The 10,750-nt window shown below is 52.6% G+C and overlaps 2 protein-coding genes across 2 annotated transcripts; one reads left to right on the top strand and one right to left on the bottom strand.

The window, feature by feature from the left end:
* Positions 1-1,254: 1,254 nt before the first annotated feature.
* Positions 1,255-2,020, top strand: LOC128949397 (olfactory receptor 14J1-like; the record flags this gene model as incomplete). Its single annotated transcript, XM_054294259.1, is given in 2 exon segments — positions 1,255-1,398; positions 1,400-2,020. Coding segments are annotated over 2 exon segments (765 nt in total), but the record flags the coding sequence as incomplete, so codon positions are not given.
* A 5,678-nt stretch (positions 2,021-7,698) lies between these two features.
* On the bottom strand, positions 7,699-8,643 carry LOC128949444 (olfactory receptor 49-like). The gene has a single exon (XM_054294305.1). The coding sequence runs from the start codon at positions 8,641-8,643 to the stop codon at positions 7,699-7,701; it is 945 nt and encodes a 314-aa protein (XP_054150280.1).
* Positions 8,644-10,750: the final 2,107 nt, after the last annotated feature.

Genomic DNA, 10,750 nt, shown 5'->3' with positions numbered 1-10,750 from the left:
AGAATGCCGGATGGCCTTGCTGCAACATGAGGAAAGGGAGGTGAGATTAGTTCTGAATATCTGCAGAATGTAACAGAAGAATAAGCACAAGAATGTAAAAGTAGGTGTAGTTGCTGATATGTAACTAACCAATCCTAAGCTCAACTTTTGCAATATGTATAAAGCTTATTAAGAACTATATTTAACCGGCCGTATTCGATCAATAAATTGGACTTGGATGAACCAATTGGTGTCTGGGTCTCCTTCCTCCGACACTGTGGGATCTCAGCCTCTGAGGGCTGAGGGGCAGAGTGAACAAGACCACCCCTGGGGGGCTCGGGAGTCCTGGAATGTTGCCAGAAATGTCTGGTGGCTGGACTTTGATCCCACATGGGAGATGACATCAGTATGAGGATAGGAGGATTTCACCGGGGTGAACGGTGAAGTGATAAGTTAATTGGAGTGTGAGACAAAGGGTTTAAGATTTCTGTACAGGGGGGTCTAGAGAAGTAAGATGGAGGAATTGGGGCGTGCCCTTCTCCTTCTTCTTCTTCCTCTAGGCCTCCATCTTCTGTGGTGATGTTGGCACTCTGGGATTGGACCTTACTAGGGGAACACTGGTTAATAAGGGTAGAGGGTATTGGAGAAAAATGATAAATATTGTATACGTAACTCCGAGTATAAAGATAGGTGGCCGCCCCAGGGGCTCTCAGTGTGTGCCCATGGCTGACTGCTGAGCAGAACTCTGTCAGGCCAAGAGAAAATCTTTTAGATAAGCATTTAATAAACACCGAGACCGAGAAAATATCTGAAGTCCCTTCTCGTCCTTTGGAGCGCGGGCGGCCCAAGGCCATCTTCGGGCTTTTCCAGACCATCTAAACAGCCCAAAATCCAACACCTGCCCTGAACCTGAAGTCCCAGTCAGGAAGCACCAGCCAGGGCTCCACACTAGGAGCTGAAGGAAAATCTGCTGGAAATTATAAAGGGTGTCAGAGTGTTACAGGAGAAGGGTCTATGGGAAAAGGCTTTGATTTTGCTGGAAGAAGTTTCTCCTAACCGGTCACTGACTTTTCTCCATGAACAGTTCCCAATGGCCAGAGGCAGCAAATGTCCAACAGCAGCTCCATCAGGCACTTCCTCCTGCTGCCATTGGCAGACACGCGGCAGCTGCAGCTCCTGCACTTCTGCCTCTTGCTGGCCATCTCCCTGGCTGCCCTCCTGGGCAACGGCCTCATCATCAGCGCCGTAGCCTGCGGCCACCACCTGCACACGCCCATGTTCTTCTTCCTGCTCAACCTGGCCCTCAGCGACCTGGGCTCCATCTGCACCACTGTCCCCAAAGCCATGCACAATTCCCTCTGGGACACCAGAGACATCTCCTACTCAGGATGTGCTGCACAGCTCTTTTTTTTTTGTGTTTTTCATGTCATTAGAGGTTTCCCTCCTGACCATCATGTGCTATGACCGCTACGTGTCCATCTGCAAACCCCTGCACTACGGGACCCTCCTGGGCAGCAGAGCTTGTGCCCACATGGCAGCAGCTGCCTGGGCCAGTGCCTTTCTCAATGCTCTGCTGAACACAGCCAATACATTTTCCCTGCCCCTGTGCCATGGCAATGCCCTGGGCCAGTTCTTCTGTGAAGTCCCACAGATCCTCAAGCTCTCCTGCTCCAAATCCTACCTCAGGGAACTTGGGCTTCTTGTGTTTTCCATTTTTTTAGCTTTTGGCTGTTTTGTGTTCATTGTTTTCTCCTATGTGCAGATCTTCAGGGCTGTGCTGAGGATCCCCTCTGAGCAGGGACGGCACAAAGCCTTTTCCACCTGCCTCCCTCACCTGGCTGTGGTCTCCTTGCTTTTCAGCACTGCCATTTTTGCCTACCTGGAGCCCCCCTCCATCTCTTTGCCATCCCTGGATCTGGCCCTGTCCGTTCTGTACTCGGTGGTGCCTCCAGCCCTGAACCCCCTCATCTACAGCCTGAGGAACCAGGAGCTGAAGACTGCAGTGTGGAAACTAACGACTGGATGGTTTCAAAAGCACTAAACTGCTGGCCAGTTTCTGCAAATCACTTGTAATAAAAGCAATCTTCAATACTTCATGTAAGTTTTATTTTGGAAGTTCTTTATCTTTGTTTTAAATTTTAAATATTTTCTACAAAGTGATGTCATTGTTTGTGCCAATTTGGTGTTGCCAGTGCTGCTGCCGTGCCCCTGCCCCGCTGCCCTGGTGGCCCTGGTGTTGCTGCAGGGCCTGAGTGCTCTCGGGGCCGGGCACAGCCCTGGGGGTGGCAGTGCCGGGGCTGCAGCAGGGACAGGCCATGGGCACTGCTGGGGCAGCGCTGACGCCTCAGCCCAGGCCCTGGGGGCTCCAGGCTCCTTGCCCAGGCTCTCTCAAGAACACGCCCAGGCCAATGCTCAGCAGAGAAAAGCCCCGTGAGCAGCCCCAGGCTGGCCGTGGGCAGGCTGGGGGCAAACAGCATGGCTGGGGCTCTGCAAGGGCCCTGGGGCAGACGGGAAGGAGCAGCAGAGCAGGGGCTGATCCATCCCCAGTGCGCTGCACAGCCCAGGGCAGTGTCCCAGAGCGTCCTCATGGAGCTGCCAACAACATCCCCCCCCTGCAGCCCTGACCTCTCCCCCAGCTCACACAGGTGCCCCATCCTTGCAGGCACAGACACGGCAGCAATGGCTCAGCAGCCCCTGTTTGCATTGCACAGAGCAGGGGGAGCACCCCCATGCTGTTGCTGTGGGGACATGAACCTGAGGGAGCACAAATGCCATCAGCCCCTGGGCCAGCAAGGGCTGGGGGGCACTAGGGAAACCACTCAGCTTTGTCCTGGCCTCTGCAGTCAGCCAGCAAGTTTGTTCCCATGAGCTGGGAGTTTCCTGTCCCATTGCAGATGCTGTTGCTCAGAGCCAGGGCTGCCTGGCAGCCACCCCCAAACAGCCCCGAGCATTTCCTTGGCTTCATCTTTGCTTTTTTTACTCTTTCCTGATCTAGATTACTTCTTCTTCCACCCCTGTCCCCTCCCTTCAAACAGCCCATCCCTGTTTGCCCTTTCCTCTCTGGCCCCACTCCCCATTGCAGTTCCTGTCTTGGCACCATGGGAACATCCCTTGGGCAGCAGGATCATCCTTCAAGTGCTGCAGGAATTGTCTGCAGGCTCCTGCACTGCCTCGTGCTGCTCCTTTGCCAGAGGCTCCCCAGGCCAGGGGGGGCACATCTGGGCTGCTGTGTCTGGCTCTGGGGCTCCCTGTTCTGGGCAGTGAGGAGGAGCTGCAGAGGCTCTGCAGGACTGACAGGATGGGCTTTGGGGCTGGGAGGAGAAGCTGAGGGACCTGGGCTGCTGGAGCTTCTGAAGAGGAGGCCCAGGGCTCCTCCTGCAACTGCTCCAAGGGTGGTTCCAGAGAATCACAGAATTAGCAAGGTTGGAGAAGACCTTGGAGATCATCAAGTCCAACCTGTGCCCTGATATTGCCTTGTCTCCCTGAGCCTCCTCTTCTCCAGGAGAAAAACCCCAGCTCCCTCAGCCTCTCCTCACAGGACTTGTGTTCCGGACCCCGCCCCAGCCTTGTTGCCTTTTTCTGGACACGCTCCGGCCCCTCCATGGCCTTCCTTATTTGGGGGGCCCCGAACTGGACACAGCACTCGAGGTGTGGCCTCACCAGTGCCCAGCAAAGGGGAAGAATCACTGCCCTGCTCCTGCTGGCCACACCATTCCTGATCCAGGCCAGGAGCCATTGGCCTTCTTGCCAGCCTGGGCACACTGCTGCCTCATGTCCAGCCTGTTGTCCATCAGTGCCCCTTGGTCCCTTTGTGCCTGGCTGCTTTCCAGCCACTCTGTCCCCAGCCTGTAGCACTGCAGGGGTTGTTGTGGCCAAAGTGCAGGACCCGGCACTTGGACTTATTAAACTTCATCTTATTGGACTCTGCCCATCCATCCAACTGTTCCCGGTCTCTCTGCAGAGGCCTCCTACCTTCCAGCAGATGGACACACGCTCCCAATTAGTTTTGTGTGCAGATTTACTACTGAAAGTCTCAACACTCTCATCCATGTTGTCAGTAACAATGTTGAGCAGAACTGGCTCCAGCAGAGACCCCTGAGGGACACCTCAGGTGACTGGTTGCCAGCTGGATGCAGCAGCATTCACCACCACTCTCTGGTGTAACATTCACCGCCACTCAACTGGCCATCCAGCCAGTTGTAGATGTTTAGTTGATGCCCCTCTTTCTTTCAGAGAATATTAAAAAAACATATAATTTTATGGTCAGGAGTGGTGTTCACAGAGGTCCCAGAAGAGGGAAGAGAAAGGGATCTGACTCCATATTTCAGAAGACTAATTTATTATTTTATGATAGATATTATATTAAAACTATACAAAAAGAATAGAAGAAAGGATTTTATCAGAATGCTTGCAAGCAAAGGAGAAAGAATGGAATAATAACACAATCCTGTGTCTGACCAGAGAGAGACACAGCTGGACTGTGATTTGCCATTAATTAGAAACAATGACATGAAGCCAATCACAGATCCACCTGTTGCATTCCACAGCAGCAGATAATTATTGTTTATATTTTGTACCTGAGGCCTCAGCTTCTCAGGAGCTAAATCCTAGCAAAGGCATTTTTCAGAAAATATCATGGCTACAATGGTCACTGTGCCCCAAACAGCCTCTGACCACCTCTGATGTGCCACCAGCCCTTCTCTGTTTGTGACCAGCAGGAGACAGAGCTTTCATTGACAGTGGGAATTGAAGGAAACCTCCCCAAAGTGCACCTTGGAAGGTTCAGCCTGGAGCTGAGGAGAAAGCAAAGTCCCTCGCAGGGCAGAATGTTGGTGCTGGAGGTGTGGCAGCGTGAGGCTGGGCCATGGCCGGGCTCTGTGTGCCAGGAGCCGGCAGCGCTGGGTGCAGGGAGCCCAGGGAGGGCACAGAAACGCTGGGTGAGAAAGGCTGGGGCACAGCGAGATGGGCGAGTGCAGCCAGCCAGGGCAGAGGAGCAGCACGCCCAAGGGGCACAGCCTGCAGGACAGATGGCCAAGGGCTGGGAAGGGCTGGCAGGGCCACAGGCACCCAGGCCTTTGTGCCCTGGCCTCGGGCAGCACCTCTGGAGGCCCCACAGGAGGAACTTTCCCGGCAGGGGCTGCACTTTGCTTCCCCCTCGGCCTCCCTGGGGAGGCTGGCAGGGGCTGCAGGTTGATGCCATTTGTCCTTGCTGCCCCTCACATCCCCCTGGCCCACCAAGAGCCCCGAGGCAGCCGTGAGGAACAGGCCCTGCTGGCCCAGGCTGGGCTCAGGGCTTGGCCTTTCTGCTTCCTGCAGCCAAGCCAGGCCTTGCTCAGCATTGCAGTTCCCTGCTCACAGCACTGGGCTCCCTGCAATCCTGCCCTCAAGGATGTGCTCTCACCAGGCCCTGGGCAGCCTTGGGCACTCCCTTCCCTGCCTGGGGCGCAGCCATGCTCCAAGGCACTTGGAGTTTTGCTGCAGACTCCTTGAGCAGCTTCTTCATCCTTCTCTGCGTGCCTGAGGCTCCTGGAGCCAGCCCCAAATCCAGCGTGGGGCTGATTAAAATACAGAGAGCGCTCAGGAGCTCTTTGTCTCCCTTCCACTGTCTTTGGGTCTCCAGGGCTTGTGCAGTGATTGGAGTCAGTTTGGAGTTGTCTTCAGGAGGAAGATGTCAAAATGCACCTCATGATTTTTGATTTTTTAATCACATCAGTATTTTTTTATTTTTTAGTTATGAGAAGAGGGGATAGAGGCATTCCCCAAGTGATCTGGATGCTGAATGTCTCCTTAGGATGTCTGGGCATGGATAAGAATGAGCCCCTTGCAGGCTGAGCCTGTTTGGACAATCGGCTCCTCTCCCCCAGCCTCACCATGTCTGACAACGCCCACCTGGGACTGACATCCCAAAAAAAAAAGAAAAATTTAAGCATTTTACCTTATAAATAAAATTTATTAATGACAAAATTATAATTATATTATTTTAGTTTAGGATAGTCTTATACAATATTTTTATTACCTAATTTGTATATTTATATTAAAATTTGATACATTTCTAGCAACCAAGAAAATTATTCATCATTGGTTCTAAGTAACACAATTCCCTTCATGAATTAATTAATTAATTTCTATTGGCTATTTATTTCTTTCTCTTTACGTTAATTAGGTATATTTGTAGTCTTTTTGTCATCTTTTTTATCATCTTTTTCTCAGACAGGGTTGGGGGGGCCGTGCACTTCGAGGTTCCCGGAGACATTTCTGGGGCACATTTGGGGCAGTTTTGGGTCTGGGGAGGGAATTCAGAGAGAACTTGAGGGTCGGGAGGACACTTGGGGAAGCCGGGTGGGCACTTGGAGGGGCACTCAGGGATTCTGAGGGACAGTTCAGGGTCCGGGGCAGCACTTGGGGGTCCAGGGGGGCCCTTAGAGGTCAGGGAGGGGAATTTGGGGCCCTTCGGGGTCCGGGCGGACCCTTGGGGGGCTCAAACGGGGCTGTCTGGGGTGCGGGGGGTGATGGGAGTTGTAAGCGCGGGTATCATTCGGTTTAACGGAGCCGCGGAGCATCACGGGAGTTCTGGGCGCAGCTGCAATGGCTCTCGGTGTGGTGCGGGGCATGAGAGGAGATGAAGTCCCGGCTGCAATAGCGCTAGACATTCACCGCGGAGCATGATGGGAGCTGTAGTCCACGAAGTGGTTGGAACGAAATGTTTGGGAGTCCGGGACGGCTCTTGGGGGACACTTTTGCGTCCGTGCCCCGACTTGAGATCCTCTGGGGGAACGTAAACGGCACGGGAGACCTTGGGAGGAGCTCGGAGAGCTCCAACCAGGCTCTTTAGGGCCCGGGTCGCGGCCGGAGTTTTAGGCGCGGGACTGTGTTCTGAGGGGCTCTGGGGCCGCGGGGGACGAGAGGAGATGAATTCCCAGAAGTGGCTGTACCGGCCATCTGTGGGGTGGGAGCACTCAGGGGTTCGGGGGTGCTTATGGGAGTCCCGAATGGGCGCTGAGGGGGCACTGTGGGATCCTGGAGGTTCTGTGGAGCGCGGGACATGATGGGCGTTGTTGTTTTGGCTGCAATTGGGCTCAATCGGCCCGCGGGGCATGATGGGCGTTGTAGGCAAAACCAGAAAATACGGCGCCTACCCTAGGCACCCCTCTCGAGGCCCCGGCCTCTGGCGCTGAATGGCTGCAGGCTGTGATGGGCGGGAGCCGCGGCAAATGGGAGGCGGTGGAGGCGGGAGCAGCCAATGCACCCTCTCCTGTCCCTCCCAGTACAGACCAGTCCCTCCCAATACACCTGAGTTCGTTCCCGGTCCCTTTCCAATTCCCCCCAGTCTTCCCCACCTGCTCTCAGTGACTTTGCGATTCCAAACCTAGACACTGGGGCTGCTGGCTGTCCCAGGGAAGGAGCTGGACAAGGTGTCCTTCGCCCAGGAGCTGTAATTTGGATTGTCACTTGCCACTGTTCTTCTGAACTCTTCTCTGTTACGCAGATTGGCCCTTAATGAGCTGGTGGCTCTCCAGTAAATGGTCCTGGGAGCAGCCAGGGCTGAGAATGAACTGAGTTTCTCCTCTTGCCATTGTCGGTGCCATGTCTGGGTGTGCAGATGAGTCTCTTATCTCTTAACCTGAGGCAGCCCCGTTTGGAGGCTGCACTCACAGGCACTGCTATTGTGTAACAGATGACACCAGATTCTTGGGATGGCTTTCCAGAAATGCATCATGGTTAGGGGAAAAGCTTTGTTCTTGCCCTTGCAATGGATTTGCTCAGGGCCAGGATCACAGGTTTGTTCCGAAGGCTGTAGATGAATGGGTTTAAGAATGGGTACAGGACTGTATTCAGCAGAGCTACAATTCTGTTGGTGCTCAAGGAAACAGATTCTGCAGGACATGTGTAGAGAGCAATGCAGCTCCCGTAGGCAATGGATAAGGTGATGAGATGGGAAGAACACGCAGTCAAAGCTTTCTTCCTCCCAGAGGCTGCTGGAAGATGCAGAACACAGAAAAGGATGCAGATGTAAAATGCCAGAGTCAAACACAAGGAACCCAGCACAACACAGGATAAGAAGACAGAGTCTATTTTCCAGAGCAGGCTGGTGTCAGAGCAGGACAGTTTGAACAAGGGGGAGTTGTCACAAAAGAAATGGGGGATCTTGGAGCCACAGAAGGACAGCTCAGAGAGGAAGAGCAGCCGGTAGCTCAGCAGGGCAAAGCTGAGGATCCAAGCAGCAACAACCAGGCGGACACAGAGCTGAGGCTTCATGATGGCAGCATAGAGCAAAGGTTGGCAGATGGCAACATAGCGGTCAAAGGACATGACAACGAGCAGCATGAACTCTGTGCAGCCCATAGCAAAATAGAAATAGTTTTGGGCAAAGCAGCTGCTTAGTGAGAGAGTGTTCTGACCAGAACTCAGCATCACAAACAGTTTGATGCTTGTGGAGGATGTAAACCAGATTTCCAGGAAGGCCAGGTTGCTGATGAAAAAGTACATGGGGGTTTGCAGGTGGTGATCCACACACACGAGGAAAATGATGGTTGCATTCCCCATCACTGTTGTCAGGTACATGAGCAGAAGGACCAGAGAGAAAAATACCTGCAGCCTTGGATCCAGCTCTGGAAAACCCTCTAGGATGAACTCAGTAACTGCTGTTTCATTTTCTGGTCCCATGCTGAATTCCAGCTCATCCTGCTGAGACAGGAACATGGCAAAAACAAGTGGGAAAATTTCACAGTCTGGACAAACATTTCTATCCTTCCTTCTCTGTTTTTTTCTTTTCCTGCAGTCTTGCTATAGAGCACAGAGATCGTGCTTCAAACAATTCTCACACCCTGATTGTTCTGTTTACCATTTCAGGTAGAGACGCCAGGGGTTTATTGTGTTCTTTCTACCTTTTCCAAACACTCCCAAAAAGTTCTTTCACCAGAACAGAGGATTCTAAAGAGTTCTTGGCTATTTCTCCCCTTTCGTGGGAAATTCCCAGCTCACTCAGACCTACTGCAAAATCTGTCACACCCATGTGCCAAACACCTCTCATCTACAGTGCAAACACTAAACTGTGAAATTACATCCAATCTGTACATTGAAGTTCCTTGTTTCTACTTTTCAGTACTTGCCTTTGGACAGGAGTCCCTGAGGATCTGTTGATTCCAAAATAAGCAATCCCAAGTATCTCTTTTGCAACCCTCTGCTTTCTTCCACAGCTTTTCCCTCTCTGGCTCGTCAGGAAAGGAGTGGGGAGGGCAGAATAGGGACCAATTATAACTTGGTTTTTGAGTGCTCCAAATGAGGACTGGAATTTATTATGGATCCACACAGAGTGTCACAATCTGAGCTGTCTCCTGTCTGCACCAAAATGCACCTGTTCCCATGCAGTCCTTCATTGCCATTGATAGCAAATAACCCAAGTGCAGAGTGAGAGATTTGTAATTTTTGCTTTGTGTGCCAGATGGGAGCACCCAGCCTCCAAATGTTCTCTTGTCTCTACTGGTTACAGAGGGAGCCTCGAGACAACAAATTCTCCTGGGTGCCTGCAGGGAATAGATTAAACTCACTTTTCAAGTCTCAAATGCTGGATTAATTAAGTAATTAAGTTACTCTGTTTTGAAACCAAAATGCACAGCTAAGGAAAGATACATGAGAAAAAATATATGCAATAAAGACTATATTTTCTAATAAAGTCTAAAATAAAGCTATTTCTAAAAAAAAAGGTATTTTCCCTTTCAGGTTTTTTGGTTTGCTTTTAGACATGAAGAGCAGAGCAGGTGACTTTGAAAATAGGATTATTTAAAATGCCGGGGAGAAGAGGAGAGGGAGGGTCTGAAGCAGTGAAACAAAGCTCTGTTGATGACAACCAGAGCACCGAAGTCACTGGACCCCTGGGTGGCCCAAGGACTCTCCCATCTCATTGTCCACACAGAGCAGAGCAGAGGCTGGTCTGAGACAGGCCATCAACTTGAAACCAAGTGACTGAGCTCAGTCAAGAGCCCTCAAAATGAACCAGCTCCAAAATGAACAAAAATTAGTCACCTTCGAAATTAACTGTGGGACTGAAATGTTTGGGAGCTCTCCAGGTGGGGCCTCGGGGCAGCCCTCGAGATGAGCAGATCCTGCTGTGCCCGGGCCGATTCTTGGGCATAAATGCAGCGACCACCAGCCTGGCTGGAGGCTCTGATGCTTCAGAGACCCCTGTAGCGCGGGTATCATACGGTTTAACGGGGCCGCGGAGCATCACGGGAGTTCTGGGTGCAGCTGCAATGGCTCTCGGTGGGGCGAGGGGCATGACGGGAGATGAAGTCCCGGCTGGAATAACGCTGGACTTGCGCCGCGGAGCATGATGGGAGCTGTAGTCCCGAGAGTGGCTCGAACACAATGTTTGGGGGTCCGGGAAGGCACTTGGGGGACACTTTTGCGTCCGAGCCGCGACTTGAGGTCCTCGGTGGAACTTAAATGGTTCGAGAGCCCTTAGGGGGAGCTTGGGGAGCTCTAACCAGGTTCTTAAGAGCGCGGGGCACGGCAGGAGTTTTAGGCACGGGACTGTGTTCTGAGGGGCTCTGGGGCCGCGGGGGATGGGAGGAGATGAATTCCCAGAAGTGGCTGTACCGGGCATCTGTGGGGTTGGGATCACTCAAGGGTCCAGGGACGCTTTTGGGGGGTCCCAAATGGGCGCTGAGGGGGCACTGCGGGATCCTGGAAGGTGTGGGGGACACTTATGGAACAGATGGGGGCGGATCCCGGTGTTCTGTGGAGCGTCGGGCATGACGGGAGTTGTTATTCC

This window comes from Melozone crissalis, unplaced genomic scaffold (genome assembly GCF_028551555.1).
Source record: "Melozone crissalis strain CALT ecotype California unplaced genomic scaffold, PUWL_Pcris_2 ptg000231l_1, whole genome shotgun sequence".
NCBI lineage: Eukaryota > Metazoa > Chordata > Aves > Passeriformes > Passerellidae > Melozone > Melozone crissalis.
Note: the sequence above shows the minus strand (reverse complement) of the source record. Positions and strands in the feature narration are given on the sequence as shown.